This window comes from Schistocerca americana, chromosome 2 (genome assembly GCF_021461395.2).
Source record: "Schistocerca americana isolate TAMUIC-IGC-003095 chromosome 2, iqSchAmer2.1, whole genome shotgun sequence".
Classification (NCBI taxonomy): Eukaryota; Metazoa; Arthropoda; class Insecta; order Orthoptera; family Acrididae; genus Schistocerca; species Schistocerca americana.
This window is the reverse complement of record NC_060120.1, coordinates 1,022,021,779-1,022,038,703: the sequence shown is the minus strand read 5'-3', so window position 1 is coordinate 1,022,038,703 and position 16,925 is coordinate 1,022,021,779. Positions and strand designations below refer to the sequence as shown.

General features: G+C 43.4%; 1 protein-coding gene across 1 annotated transcript in view; it reads left to right on the top strand.

The window, feature by feature from the left end:
• Positions 1–16,925, top strand: part of LOC124595704 (dehydrogenase/reductase SDR family member 11-like) — a 54,303-nt gene that overhangs the window by 2,619 nt on the left and 34,759 nt on the right. The window contains exons 2-3 of the mRNA XM_047134570.1: positions 7,762–7,924; positions 9,971–10,100. Of these exons, the coding sequence (XP_046990526.1) occupies positions 7,762–7,924; positions 9,971–10,100 (293 nt within the window). The remainder of the gene's footprint in view (positions 1–7,761; positions 7,925–9,970; positions 10,101–16,925) is intronic.

Sequence of the window (16,925 nt, the reverse complement as noted above, 5' to 3'; positions counted from 1 at the left end):
TGCCTGAGGCAGGATTCGAACCTGCGACCGTAGCGGTCGCGCGGTTCCAGACTGTAGCGCCTAGAACCGCTCGGTCACTCCGGTCGGCCGACTCAAGAGAATCTTTCAATAGAACAGAAGTGCAACCCTTCCGCAAACTGCTGCAGACTTCAATGCTGGGCCGTCAACACGTATCAGTGTGCGAACCATTCAACGAAACATCATCGGTATGGGCTTTCGGCGCCAAAGGCCCACTCGTGTATGATTGATGCACGACACAATGCTTTACGCCTCGCCTGGGCCCGTCAACACCGACATTGCACTGTTGATGACTGTAAACATGTTGCCTGGTCCGACAAATCTCGTTTAAAACTGTATCGAGAGGTTGCACATGAATGGGTTTGGAGGCAACCTCACGAATCCAAGGACCCTGCATGTCAGCAGGAGACTGTTCTAGCTGGTGGAGGTTCTGTAATGGTGTGGGGAATGTACAGTTGGAGTGATCTGGGACCCCTGCTACATCTAGATACGACTCTGACAGGTGACACGTACGTAAGCGTCCTGTCTGACCACCTGAATCCATTCATGTCCATCGTGCATTCCGGCGGACTCGGGCTATTCCAGCAGGACAATGGGACATCCCACACGTCCAGAATTGCTACAGAGTGGCTTCAGGACACTCTTCTAAGCTTAAACTCTTCCGCTGGCCACCAAACTCCCCATATATGAACATTATTGAGCACATCTGGGATGTCTTGCATCATGCTGTTCAGAAGAGGTCTCCACCCCCTCGTACTCTTACGGATTTATGGACAGCCCTGCAGGATTCACGGTGTCAATCCCGTCCAGCACTACTTCAGACGTTAGCCGAGTCCATGGCAAGTCGTTTTGCGGTACTTGTGCGTTCTCATGGGGCCCTACCCGATATTAGAGAGATGTACCAGTGTCTTTGACTCTTCAGTGTAGATCTTTTTATGTTCGAGGAAATAGAAAACTTGTTATTTGGTCTTAAGTGTGCCAAAGTGCAGTTCCACGACTCTTCACACAGTATTCTTCTATCACACGTCACTGTATTTCGCTGTGTGGAATTCAAACGTGTTTATTTTGTAATGGAAGCCATCAAACCCACATTCAGGACAGTGGAAATGAAAATGTCCTGTGGTGCCTCTCCTGCTCCCAGTCGGCCGGTTTCATATCCTAACCCCCATTTAAAAAACTCACAGTTAATATTGGATGGAATTATTTGTAATCAAGAGAATAAGAACTCCTCAGAAAATTTTCACTCTTTGTTCCCTATTAGCTAATCACTTTCTCTTTTGTGTGACATAAAATTAAATATAGGATCCATAAAACCATTAAAGGCAGTAGAAAAGCAAGATGGTACACATTTCTCCAATCCTTAGGTCGCAGCATTTGTTTCGTTCTACTCTTGCTACAGCTTTACACGCCGTGATTTCCTTTCTGCGAAAGAATCTATTACCGCTCCAAAGTTCGTCAAACGTTTTGCTACAAGTAAAATCAAAATGTCGTTGTCTAATGTTAAAAAAGCTGTTATACGAATAGTACCCAAGAGTGGCGTGCTTTCTCGATCTGATTAGCTCAATTGTGTCACTTTCTGATAGATAAAACGGAATACGACTTTCTAATATAGCAGCATTGCAATACATGCAAAATAAGCGAGTCTGTTTTAGCACAAATGGTCATTTTTATCTACCTAATTTACATAAATAACACGACAAAGTATAATTGGTTCAAATGGCTCTGAGCACTATAGGACTCAACTGCTAAGGTCATTAGTCCCCGAGAACTTAGAACTAGTTAAACCTAACTAACCTAATGAAATCACAAACATCCATGCCCGAGGCAGGATTCGAACCTGCGACCGTAGCGGTCTTGCGGTTCCAGACTGCAGCGCCTTTAACCGCACGGCCACTTCGGCCGGCCAATAAAGTATAATTCATGAAGTACCAGTGTCGAATTCCTATTAGGCCTATTACAAGCAAGAAGTTTTAAGTTAGGAAATAGTTTCACTTTTCATTCGGATGCTCCAGTTTTTCAAGCATGAGGTCGAAAGATAGTAGTAGCACGAAATTTTTACATAAATTTGGAATCATCGTACTCTTCCATATGATTTGTGTGATGTCCCCGTTACCTCTCCTTCCTTGTACTAAGAAACAATCCTGCCATCACTAATTCTGTAACTGTTTCTGCCATTCTCAAAACTAAGTTCTCCAGTTAACTTCACTAACCCTGCCAGAATCACCGGTTTGTTTATCCCGCATTTATTCCCCGGTTAGGCGTTATTACGTGTTCGTACGGCGCGTTTTCCGTGATATTCCGCGAATAGAATTTAAGTGACTGCTAATCGGGCACTGTGCAACTGGCCCTTAGTAGTGTAGCAATCTGGCACAAATTTTCTGTCAAAATTTCATTTTCTTGGATACACCGAGAAGATAGTATGTAATCTTTCTTACCTGTTATACCTGTTTATTTTCACTCTGGTAGTCTGAATCTATGGACTTCGCTAGTAATTATAACGCATATCATTCGCATACCCAGTCAACCACATAAACAAACAGCGATTGTTCACCCGTTCTGGTTTCTTCGGCTCAGCTCGTATGGATACGTCCCCTTTTGGTTCAAATGGCTCTAAGCACTATGGGACTTAACAACTGAGACCATCAGCCCCCTAGACTTAGAACTACTTAAACCTAACTAACCTAAGGACATCACACACAGTCATGCCCAAGGCAGGATTCGAACCTGCGAGCGCAGCAGCAGCGCGGTTCCGGACTGAAGCGTCTAGAACCGCTCGGCCAGAGCGGCCGGCGTCCCCTTTTGTCTGGGGGATGCGACGGGGATTCCCCTGTCAGAGATATCACGTACACTGTGCAAGCATTCAAAACTCAACTTATGATTGATTCAGAAATAAACTTAGAATGTGTTCAAAAATGTTCAAAAAACCAGCAGCGATGCGTTTCAAAATCATACGACTATCGATAGACCAACGTGCGCTGGATGCTAGGTACTTTGTGAAACTATGTTGTTTTCTTCAAGAATATGAATTTGGCGCCCCCCTGAAATTGCCGTCCGTGTCACCCCGGTTTGCCCCCTCCCTAGATCTGGACCTGGATATAATGATAGCCTACAATAACCCACGGAAACTGTTTCACCATGAAGCACCAGACTGCTGTTAATGAAATTCTCGACATAAATTTGTTTTCGGACAGGTGTAGACATAGCAGCATCAAACCAGTCTTCGGACCGAAGACCACAACAACAATAGGTTCTACCTTAAGCCAGTACAACTTCTTTCTTGTTCTCCACATACACATGTTTCGCTGTATTCACATCGTCATCAGTGTATTTTTTATTTGTTCTCTATTTAACTCTTTGCGTACAACTGGTTTCACAGTGAAACCACCTTTAATTTAATGTCTCAAAAGCGGCTCAGTGGCTGCTCCGCGAAACCACCACAGCACTGGAGTGTGGTATCAGCTTTTGTCAATATAAACAACAACACGCTGCCGGCTCGGGCAATCCATTTGTGCAGTGTGTGCCGGAGTTGGCTGTTGCTGAGGATCATGTGGTGACATATTGTGTTTTCCGCTGTATTATCATCTGAGCCGGCGTAGTTATGCATTGTAGAATAGACTAATAATTTAGTTTGATCCACTTCTTGCGTAGTTGTTATGTAAACACAAAAAATATGTATGTTTTCGCTACGAAACCACTGTGACACATCGGTTAGTGGGGGCTGCTCTTTGTTGTAGGTGTACTGTTTTTGATGAAGGCTTCTAGAGGAAGATTCAACGCAAGTGAGTTGAATACCGAAATGCTGAGGCAAATACGTGATGACATACCAAGTGTGCTGAGTCTTGCATATCAGATAGTGAAAGTGACGACAACGAAATACAAATTTCTGAAGCACCAAACCGACTTCGTTTTGATGATGAAGCTGTACCATCTTCCTGTAACTGAATGTGACCCTCCAAACGGAGAGCAAGATGTGCTGGAAACAGCTGATGCTGCTGTTGTATGGGAACAGTTTCCAATTTCCAAAGGGCCAAAACAGTTTTGTGGTGATACAGGCAAATAATATTGAAGAGGAAAAAGAAACACCAAAAGACATTTTTCTAACACTACTCCCTCCAGAGCAGTTACAAATGACAGCATATGAAACAAATCTATATGCAATGCAAATGGGTGGCTGAACAAATTTTGTGCGTACAAATGAAGACGAAATACGTAGATTTCTTGCAATAAATCTACTAACGGGCATAAGGAAATCATCCAGTTATAAGAATTACTGGTCTTCTGATCCTGCAATGCGATATACGTACATTTCTGTAACATTTTCACGCAACATTATTTCTTGGTTGCTAGGTAACATTCACCTAAGTGACAATGACAAGCAACCAAGGAACGGAGAAGGAGGCTATGACACATTATATAAGATTCACCCTCTTCTAAGTTTCCTCTCCTCCACTTTTTACCAACAGAGAACCAGAGTGTGGATGAATCGATGAATACATTCAAAAGACGTTCCAGTTTGAAGCAATGTTTACCCCAGAAGCCAATAAAAAGAGGATATAAAGTATGGGTGTGAGCAAATGAAAATGGTGCTAGAGTTGTCGAAAATATGACTGGAAGTCAACATGGATTGGGTCACAAGATTTTTGTCAATAATTATTTTACTTCATTATCTCTCATGAAGCACCTCCTGCAACATCAAGTGTATGCATCTGGAACTGTTCGACAAAGACGAGCTGGAGTGCCTACAGATTTCACCAGTGAAAAGACAATGGGTAGGGGATACTTCCAGTTCAGGTGTTCTGAGACAGGAATTGTTGCTGTGTTGCGGAAGGATAAAAAAGGAATCTTGTTTCTCTCCAATTATCACAGCGTAGAGGACGTGTCAACAGCCACAAGGAAAAATAAGGATGGTGTAGTCCCTGTAATTTAATGTCCACATTTAGTCAAGGATTACAACAACCATATGGGTTATGTGGACAATGCAGATGCGTCCAAATCCGTGTATGAAACTGACAGAAAAAGTAAAAAGTGGTGGCATCGTATACTGTGGCATGGCACTATGTAGATGTAACTGTTGTCAACTCATACTTAATCTTCAACAACAGATGTCAAGAGAGAAGATCCATGTCACTCAAAGAGTTTCGCCTTGCAGTCATCGCAGGTCTGATAGGAGCTACAGAGTTGTCCCCCAGTGGAGGAAAGAGACTTTCAAAAAAATAAAACTCTTTCAAGCCCTATGTAGCACCAGAGAAACTCTTCGATAATGCAAAACACTTACCTGTGAGGAACACATCCTGTAGATGTGGACTTTGTAGCACAGCAGCTAAGGCCTCATCGCACAAAATGGAGCTGTGAAATATGTGGCGAAGGTCTCTGCGTCAGTAATGTGAAAACTGTTTTGCTATGTACCACAAAACATATTGAGAACCGTACGTCAGAACTTTTTGTACTGGACCAGTGGTTTCTCTATGTACCCATGTCTTATAAAAAACATGTATAAACACTCGACTTCTCACTTTATATATTAGTTTTATATATCATTTGTAATGTAATTGTACAAAATATTTTTTTTCTCAAAACTCAGTTTGGTTCCTTGGGCCACAAAGGATTAACAACAAATAATATCCCATTTTACTACCTCAATATAGAATTTAATTTTTAAGTAAAATATTGACAAATATGATCACAGATTTTTTTTCAAAATACACGTTGTTAACACATGCTGTCGCTTCTACAGTTTGCAGTACTTTGCGTTATAGCTATTTTCCTTTCCCAGTCTGTCATCTGCAACAACACAGAACTGAATGTAAAAATGATCTTTTTAATCGAGAATTTTTATTTTCTGTGTGTATTCTGTGTGTCTGTGTGTGAGCGTGTGTATTTCTGTGTCTCTGCGTGTGTCAGCGAGTCAGTAAATGAGAATCTCTGATGGTGAGTTTGTCGAGAGAGATGTTTGGGAGCGTGTGTGTTTTTGGTTCTGAACAGTCTGGCAGTTGGCAGAGAATGGAGTTGCATTGCAGAGAATTTGCATTGATTTAATATTTCCTTTCCTTCTGCTATCGCTACCTGTGTTTGGTAGTTTTCTTCAATTATTAGTTTCTGAAGAGTTGTTGCTGCACTTGAGAATTATCGCATTAGGTACAGCAATAGTTCTCCACAGAAACAAACACTGGAAAGGAAACAACACATAAATACACAGCTCTCTCCAATAGAATTTTGTTCTCTGCCCTCGAAGAACTGTCAAACAACACTAATCCATAACACACACACACACACCTCAAAGCCTAAGGGCAAAACAAGATTCACAGTTTTCCCCAGAACACAGTTTAATGTGTTTGTCATCTCTCTGTCTTACTTTGTAAACCGTTGCACAGCGTAAGTTTAAAGTGCAGTGAGTGTAAACATATTGCATACACATACACAAAGAACACACACAAACGATATTTCACGCATAATAAAAGGAGCTTAACCACAACAGTCTAACAATCTCAGGTGCACCTCGTCGATGTAATTTTTTTAACACTGGGTCCCTTGTAAGTAATCTATCTTGTAACCTTCACAACTATATGCTCATTTACAGATTACCACGTGCAATGCCAAAGAACTTTGGTTTAGTAACATTAGTCATGGTATTAATGATTGACATAATCATGACAAAACATCTTTATTTTATTTCAAAGCTCCTTTAGTATATGAATTATTGTTGTTTGCCTGTATTAACAGGTATAAGTGCAGATGTTTTTATATCTGGTACCTTGATATGTACACACATAAGTTAGTCGCTTAGTTGATTAAGAGGAGGGGCCCATCGGGTTGGGGAAGAAAGTCGGCTGTGCCCTTTCACAGGAGCCATCCTGGCATTTGCCAGAAGCGAATGACGAAAATCACTGAAAACCTAAATCAGGATGGCTGGTCGCGGGTTTGAACCACCGTCCTGCAACTGCAAGTTAAGTGTGCTAACCACTGCATCGACTTTCTCGGTCACACATCAATGAGCTGGTTGTTTCTTCTCTGTGTCACACACTTGACAACCAGATGTTTTCTGCACAGTCATACTGCACCACAAAATGGACTAGACTACTCCTGTCAGTACAGAGTAATCGTTCTACATCACCATGTTCACATTTCAACGCCTGACCCAATGCTCGAGGGAAGATAAGCATTAATGGCTTGCTCTTGCCACATACACTTGGAGATACTGCCCAACCTAAAAACGTGTGACTTGTAATAGTTACAATTATTTCCCTGCAAATTGGGTAAATGCTTGTGTAACGTTTTTCAGTACACTGTCTTCAGTCTCCAGTATGAATATCTTTACTTATACCTGTTGCACACTGTATAGGTTTTTTCTTATATTCACATTAGTCACAGAGCTTATTACACCATTCCATCATGTAAAATGACAGTTACTTTATTTATCGTTGTATGCTCAGTGTCGTTGTTTCTCTCATAGTCCCGACAATTTTATTCCATTTTATGCTGAAAGAGATTGCCATTAAGCCAAAGAATGCCATGAGATGCCAATCAGATATCTATGTAGTCTTCCTTCTGTCATCAAGCAAGCAATAAGTATTCTTTCCGGGTTACTTTTGCTTTTTCTCAAGCCTAATCACTCATCGCTTCTCACTACTTGTGTTTTTGCTTTCGTATTACGTTCTGAGACGGTAATACATCTCTGCTCAACACTACAAACACTTTTCGCTACTTCTGTAAATGTTTGTTGACTATGTGTTTGTATTATATAAGGCGCTGGAACTGAAAGAGGCCCCAGGTAAACTGCACGCCATTCAGACAGACATCAGCAGCGAAGACAGCATTCTGTCTGCTTTCAAATGGATCAAGGACAACCTGGGCGGAGTCGACGTGCTGGTCAACAACGCAGCCGTCTTCCCTGCGGCTCCCGTAGCATGTAAGATACGAGAATTATCTGTTTATCTGAGTTTGACAGCAACTGTTAAACATGGAGAGGTCTGAACTACATATAAATTTCATAAGTAATTGTAGACAGCATCATGATTCATGTTGTATTAATAAAACTTCAAAAGCGATTTTCTCTGAAACTAAGGGCCCTCACATGAAACTGTGTTACCCAGCCATTTATGACAGGTACCTCTACAAAACACATAAGACTCATCATGTCCGTGATTAACAGGTCTGATAGGCCACTTGCGAGTATCGTAGCTTTTCTCACGCATAGTTACTGGAAGGCGACAGATATGAGGGACACACTCCGTGAGGAAAGAAAGTGGTTAAGTCACGGGGGTAGTATTCAGGAGACCATTGTGTTCAAATCCGCTCTCGTTCAACATGAATTGAGTTTCTCTCGTTTTCTCCAGGATAATTTGGGGTGAATGCTTGTATTATTCCTTCGAAAACGGCGCGAGCAATTTGCTGTCCCATTCATCTAATCTAAAATTCGGCTCCGAGAACTTTTGTTGAAACTACACAGCAAATTTCTGTATTTGGAAATAAGGTTGCCTTAACAACAAGCGAGATATGTCACCAGATCCCATCATCTACATCTACATCTACATTTATACTCCGCAAGCCACCCAACGGTGTGTGGCGGAGGGCACTTTACGTGCCACTGTCATTACCTCTCTTTCCTGTTCCAGTCGCGTATGGTTCGCGGGAAGAACGACTGTCTGAAAGCCTCCGTGCGCGCTCTAATCTCTCTAATTTTACATTCGTGATCTCCTCGGGAGGTATAAGTAGGGGGAAGCAATATATTCGATACCTCATCCAGAAACGCACCCTCTTGAAACCTGGCGAGCAAGCTACACCGCGATGCAGAGCGCCTCTCTTGCAGAGTCTGCCACTTGAGTTAGTTAAACATCTCCGTAACGCTATCACGGTTACCAAATAACCCTGTGACGAAACGCGCCGCTCTTCTTTGGATCTTCTCTATCTCCTCCATGAACCCGATCTGGTACGGATCCCACACTGATGAGCAATACTCAAGTATAGGTCGAACGAGTGTTTTGTAAGCCACTCCTTTGTTGATGGACTACATTTTCAAAGGACTCTCCCAATGAATCTCAACCTCGTACCCGCCTTACCAACAATTAATTTTATATGATCATTCCACTTCAAATCGTTCCGCACGCATACTCCCAGATATTTTACAGAAGTAACCGCTACCAGTGTTTGTTCCGCTATCATATAATCATACAATAAAGGATCCTTCTTTCTATGTATTCCCAATACATTACATTTGTCTATGTTAAGGGTCAGTTGCCACTCCCTGCACCAAGTGCCTATCCGCTGCAGATCTTCCTGCATTTCGCTACAATTTTCAAATGCTGCATCTTCTCTGTATACTACAGCATCATCCGCGAAAAGCCGCGTGGGACTTCCGACACTATCTACTAGGTCATTTATATATATTGTGAAAAGCAATGGTCCCATAGCACTCCCCTGTGGCACGCCAGAGGTTACTTTAACGTCTGTAGACGTCTCTCCAATGATAACAACATGCTGTGTTCTGTTTGCTAAAAACTCTTCAATGCAGCCACACAGGTGGTCTGATATTCCGTAGGCTCTTACTTTGTTTATCAGGCGACAGTGCGGAACTGTATCGAACGCCTTCCGGAAGTCAAGAAAAATAGCATCTACCTGGGAGCCTGTATCTAATATTTTCTGGGTCTCATGAACAAATAAAGCGAGTTGGGTCTCACACGATCGCTGTTTCCTGAATCCATGTTGATTCCTACATAGTAGTGTAAGTTTCCGAGGATTTCGCAATAACTAAAAGAAGTTGCCAAAATCACCATGGTCAGCCATTTGCAATCTCATCTGTATCGATATTTTATTTTTTCATACAGACATTCATTAAAGTCTTGTGTCCCTTCAAGCAACCTAAGGACACTTAATTTCTCTCTAAGTTATACTAATATCATTTTCCACTCCTAGTGCTTCCCTTTTATGGATGACGTGCTTTCTCCTGTATGAACAGCTGGCAAGACGGAGGACTGGAAGAGTATCCTGGACGTGAACGTGATGGGTCTGAGCATCTGCACCAGGGAGGCCGTGCAGGACATGCTGAGCAGGGGCGTCGACGACGGCTTCATCATCCACATCAACAGGTGGGTACCTGTAAAAGACGTAATGCTCTTTCTACATCTACCTCTACATGACTACTCTTTAGTTCATAATTAAGTGCCTGGAAGAGGATTCATCGAACTACCTTCAAGAACCTTTTCCACCGTTCCACTCTCCAATGATGTGAGCTCTGATTTCACTTACTTTTTCCTGATTTCTTCTTATGTAGGCGGACACCAACAAAATATTTTCGCGATATTATATCACAGTGCCTGTGTTATTCTGATTACGATGCCAAATTCGTTTGGACACGCACGTAGCCACTGTGGCAGCTACAGCCGTCATGAAATACATTAAATGAATTCGGAATTGGAAATAATGACAACCATCAGCTGTAGAATGGAATGACGACACTGAAAGTTTGTGCCGAACCAGGACTCGAACAAGTATTTCCCACTTGTCGTGAGAGATCGCCTTGCCATTTCGCTATCCGTGCACGACTCACGGCCACAACCAAACTTCCATATGTCGTCAACAATGCGTCCACGACCTGTACTCGTACATACGTTGTGTATGTTCCCATACAAGTCAGACGTTGTACTTGAAAGTCGCTTGGCCGGTTTTTATCTGCCGATACCGGGCAAGCGGCTTTCAAGTACGAGGGCTATCCACAAAGTAAATTACGTTTTGGAATTAAAAATAAATAAAGTATTGGAATTTTTTTTTATTATATACAGATGAAAGCCACACTTAAATACTACTTTTCTACATAGTTGCCATTTAAATTAAAGCACTTATCGTAGCGATGGACGAGCTTGGAAATTCCTTCGTCGTAAAATTCGGCCGCCTGCGCCTTCACCCACGTGGTTACCTCCTCTTGAAGCTGTGCGTCGTCATCAAAACGCTGCATAGCCAACCACTTCTTCATTGCTGGGAATAAGTGGAAGTCGCTCGGTGCCAGGTCGGTACTGTGCGGCGGATGAGGAAACAACTCCCACTTAAAAGATTCGAGAACTTCACGAGTGGCATTTGCCGTGTGGGCCCGGGCGTTGTCGTGAATCAGCAAGATCTTTGAGCCCAACTTTCCCCTGCGCTTGTTTTGTATTGCTCGTCTGAGGTTGTGCAGAATTTGGAAATACCTTTGAGGGTTTATTGTAGTGCCTCTTTCCAGGAAATCCACAAAAATCACACCTTTTCTGTCCCAAAAGAAGAGGTAACCACGTGGTTGAAGGCTCAGGCGGCCGAATTTTACGACGAAGGAATTTCCAAGCTCGTCCATCGCTACGATAAGTGTTTTAATTTAAATGGCAACTATGTAGAAAAGTAGTATTTAAGTGTGGCTTTCATCTGTATATAATAAAAAAAATTTCCAATACTTTATTTATTTTTAATTCCAAAACGCAATGTACTTTGTGGGTAGCCCTCGTACAAATGCAAATTTATTGAATGTACAAATATTTCCGCATCCGTAGGAGAAAGTCGGGGATTGAAATTCAGGAAAAGATCTAGCCGCAACGAAAAAGCCTTTGTTTTAATGATTGCCACTCCCATTTATGTATCTTTTCCGTGGCACTCTCTTGCCTATTTCGCGATACTACAAAAGAAGCTGCCTTCCTTTGAACTTTTTCAATGTCTTTCGTCAGTGCTATCGGATGCCCATCGCACACCACGCAGCAGTACTCCAGAAGAGAGCGGACAAGTGTAGTGAAGGCTGTCTCTTTTGCTGGACCTGTTGCATCTTCTAAGCGTTCTGCCAATACAGCGCAGTCTTTGGTTCGCTTTCCCTACAACGTTATCTATCTGATCTTTCGAATTTAAGTTATTCGTAATTAAAATCTATAAGAATTTAGTTGAATTCACTGCCATTACATTCTACATCTACATCTATATACATGCACCGCAATCCACCATATCGTGCATGGCGGAGCGTACCTTGCACCACCACTTGTCATTTCCTTTTCTGTTCCACTCTAAAACAGATCGAAGGGAAAACGACTCTCTATAAGCCCTAATTTCTCTTATCTTGCCTTCGACGTCCTTTCGCGAAGTGTATGTTGGCGGCAGTAGAATCGTTCTGCAGTCAGCCTCACATCCCGATTCTCTAAATTTTCCCAATTGTACTTTGCGAAAAGAACGTTGTCTACCCTCCAGTGATTTCCTTTTTTCACGAAGCATCCCCGTAATGTTTGCGTGCTGATCGAACCTACCGGCAACGAACCTAGGAGCCCGCCCTTAAATTGCTTCGATGTATTCCTTTAATCAGACCTGGTGCGGATCCCAAACATTCGAACAGTACTCAACAGAGGGTCACACAAATGTTCTACATTGCCATGTCCTGACATAGGTGGGAGAGGGAAAAAGGGGTTGCTGGTCAGTCTGCGCTCCCGAGCGGTACAGAGCAGAAGGCAGAAGGACAATTCACAGTGAAGGCATTTTATTGTTTTCTTCATCTGAGCCAACACTGGTACAGGCGTTTACTGGGAATGCAGGTGGTGAGACTCGGTAGGGAACTCGTTGAGGAGACTCTTGGACAAATAGGGTTTTGAAATAGTTGTTTATTCCAGACAGGTCGAACTAATACACTGGAGGCTAGTCTAGGGTTAGAAAAAGCATGAATAACACTGTTACAACAGAAGCCAGTGCAGAAGTCCCAGGAGTGGATGCTAACCACAGTAGCAAACACTAGCAGCATCTTAAGGCAACAACTTAGCTGCAAAACATAACATACTGAATGTGACACCTTTCAATGAGGTACTCCAAGAGAGAGAGAGAGAGAGAGAGAGAGAGAGAGAGAGATAGAGCAGAATTACGCGGAGCTGGACCGAGGCTGGAGTCGACGGACGCGGATTCGGCGCCCAGATCGTCTGACTGAGAACTCTGCCAAAATTCGGAATCTAGGGGTTTTAAAGAGTCGCGTGAGGGCACTGTTTTTTCCAATTCCGTAGGTCTCTTGCAGGTGCCTGCCAATCATGGTTTAGTTAGGTCCCCTCTACTGCTCCTAAGGCGGGGATGTTAATGCAGTTGCACTAACTAAGTCCATATTTGGTATCAACATTGTTCAGCTGAAAGCTAAACGTAACTGCTCTGCCAAATAAGGTTTGCAACATTATTGTTATACGTCATTTAGCCCCGCCCCTCGGGCTCCCCGGAGTAGGGACTGCTAGGTCAACAGTTTTTGGCGTTTTCACTCTCTTTCTAACCTTTGTGAGCTAACTGACGTTGTGTTCTCAGGGCTGGTATCAAGCTGGCTTTATATGCTAGTACGTGCCTGTTGGTTACAAAGTTCCACTACAGCGTCTAGACGACATATGAAGTTACATGTTAATTCCTTGAAGAGTAAGTAACGCCCTGGGACCTTGTCTGAGGGCGTCTGCATTTTCGCAAAGCTTTCCCCTTACGGTTTACTTCATGTAACAATATCTCTCCTAGTTTCGTCTGCCCTCAGCAAAGTCTCTGCTTCCGCACCTTGCAACGCTTGTCCTCCTTTCTCACAGCTTCAAGACAACACTACAGTAGCAAGGAATAATCAATATATTACAACATGCGGTCTCCCTTACAGATGAACCACAGTTTCCTAAAATTCTCCTAGTAAACCGAGTCGACCATTTGCCTCACCTACTACGATCCTTACATGCTCATTCCATTTCATATTGCTTTTCGACGTTACGTGTAGATATTTAATCGATGTGATTGTGTCAGGCAATACACTTCTAATACTGTTTTCGAACATTATGGGTTTGCTTTTCCTACTCATTTGCATTAACTTACATTTTTCCACACTTAGAGCTATCTGCCATTCATCAGAACAACTAGAAATTTTGTCTAAGTCATCTCGTATCCTCTTACAGTCACTCAACGACGACACCATACCACACTCCGCACCATAATCAGCAAACAGCCCCAGACTGCTGCTTACCCTACCCGGCAGATCATATATGTATATAGAGACTAACAGCCGTCCTCACACTTCCCCGGATCACTTCCGATGATACCCTTATATCTGATGAACACTCGCCGTCGAGGACAATATACCAGGTTCTGTTACTTTAGGAGTCTTTAAGCCACGCACATACCTGGGAACCTGTTCATTATGCTACTACCTTCATTAACAGCCGGCAGTATGGCACCGCGTCAAAAGCTTTACGGAAATCTAGGAACATCGAATCCGCCTGATGCCCTTCATCCATGATTCACATAATCTCATGTGAGAAAAGGACAAGCTGAGTTCACATTTGTCTGATTTATCGCGTAACTGAAATTTGGCGGGTTCATTTTAGTACTCATGCGCATTTTTAATTATTTAGAGTCAGTGGCACACAGACACCTTGTCCAAATCATTTTGTAATTGATTTTGATCATCTGATGGCTTTACAAGACGATGACTAACAGCGTCATCAGCAAACAATGCGAGAGAGCTGCTTAGATTGTCCTCTAAATCACTTATACAGGGTGTTACAAAAAGGTACGGCCAAACTTTCAGGAAACATTCCTCACACACAAAGAAAGAAAATATGTTATGTGGACATGTGTCCGGAAACGCTTACTTTCCATGTTAGAGCTCATTTTATTACTTCTCTTCAAATCACATTAATCATGGAATGGAAACACACAGCAACAGAACGTACCAGCGTGACTTCAAACACTTTGTTACAGGAAATGTTCAAAATGTCCTCCGTTAGCGAGGATACATGCATCCACCCTCCGTCGCATGGAATCCCTGATGCGCTGATGCAGCCACGGAGAATGGCGTATTGTATCACAGCCATCCACAGTACGAGCACGGAGAGTCTCAACATTTGGTACCGGGGTTGCGTAGACAAGAGCTTTCAAATGCCCCCATAAATGAAAGTCAAGAGGGTTGAGGTCAGGAGAACGTGGAGGCCATGGAATTGGTCCACCTCTACCAATCCATCGGTCACCGAATCTGTTGTTGAGAAGCGTACGAACACTTCGACTGAAATGTGCAGGAGCTCCATCGTGCATGAACCACATGTTGTGTCGTACTTGTAAAGGCACATGTTCTAGCAGCACAGGTAGAGTATCCCGTATGAAATCATGATAACGTGCTCCATTGCGCGTAGGTGGAAGAACATGGGGCCCAATCAAGACATCACCAACAATGCCTGCCCAAACGTTCACAGAAAATCTGTGTTGATGACGTGATTGCACAATTGCGTGCCGATTCTCGTCAGCCCACACATGTTGATTGTGAAAATTTACAATTTGATCACGTTGGAATGAAGCCTCATCCGTAAAGAGAACATTTGCACTGAAATGAGGATTGACACATTGTTGGATGAACCATTCGCAGAAGTGTACCCGCGGAGGCCAATCAGCTGCTGATAGTGCCTGCACACGCTGTACATGGTACGGAAACAACTGGTTCTCCCGTAGCACTCTCCATACAGTGACGTGGTCAACGTTACCTTGTACAGCAGCAACTTCTCTGACGCTGACATTAGGGTTATCGTCAACTGCACTAAGAATTGCCTCGTCCATTGCAGGTGTCCTCGTCGTTCTAGGTCTTCCCCAGTCGCGAGTTATAGGCTGGAATGTTCCGCGCTCCCTAAGACGCCGATCAATTGCTTCGAACGTCTTCTTGTCGGGACACCTTCGTTCTGGAAATCTGTCTCGACACAAACGTACCGCGCCACGGCTATTGCCCCGTGCTAATCCATACATCAAATGGGCATCTGCCAACTCCGCATTTGTAAACATTGCACTGACTGCAAAACCACGTTCGTGATGAACACTAACCTGTTGATGCTACGTACTGATGTGCTTGATGCTAGTACTGTAGAGCAATGAGTCGCATGTCAACACAAGCACCGAAGTCAACATTACCTTCCTTCAATTGGGCCAACTGGTGGTGAATCGAGGAAGTACAGTACATACTGACGAAACTAAAATGAGCTCTAACATGGAAGTTAAGCGTTTCCGGACACAAGTCCACGTAACATCTTTTCTTTATTTGTGTGTGAGGAATGTTTCCTGAAAGTTTGGCCGTACCTTTTTGTAACACCCTGTATAGAACCGGAACAGAAGGCCTATGACTTTTCTTTCAAGAACGCCAGATATTACACTCATGTACTGAAAGAACACTTTGAACGACTAGAGGCAGGGCGTTCATACTCACAGGACATGTACATCAGTACATTCTGCAGAAATGATTAGCATTTGAGCCATCTCGACCCACGGGTTCAAGGTCAACATCGACATCACGGTGCAACACCACGCACCGGCAAAATGTGTCTGCGACTCTCATTGTCGTTATAAGTCGAAGGTAATGTATCAGTGTGATTTAAGAGGACGTGCAGGATGTCTCGCAGACGTATGCGCCAACCGTACCGTCAAATCTGTGAGTTTCAAAAAGGGTGCGATATTGGCCTGAGAGAATTTGATGCATCCATCCATGAAATTGCTACACGTATGGGAGAAAGTGTTTAGGCTGTGGAACAGGTGTGCGCAGAATGGTTCAGCGAAAGCCGTAGAGCACTACTAGATGTCGCACCAACCAGACCATCCTCCCGAGATGATCGACACGTCATCTGAATGCCAGTGCAGGACAGATCTGCGTCCTCCTCGGCTCTGGCACATCAGTGGAACAGGGTAATACGTCGTACATTATCAGGGGTGACAGCCCGTCGCCATATATTACAGCGTAGGTTTCGTGCGCGTCGTCCACTTCTCCACCTCTGCCTTTGACAAATGTACAGAAACATGCTAGATGGCAATGGTGTGTGGAAAGATATCACTGGGAACAAAAACGGCATCAGAGAGTGTTTTAGGATGAATCCAGGTTCTGTCTGTTTGAAAATTATGGACGCATTTTAGTTAGCCGCAGACGGGGCAGAGTGGCATGACAGTGA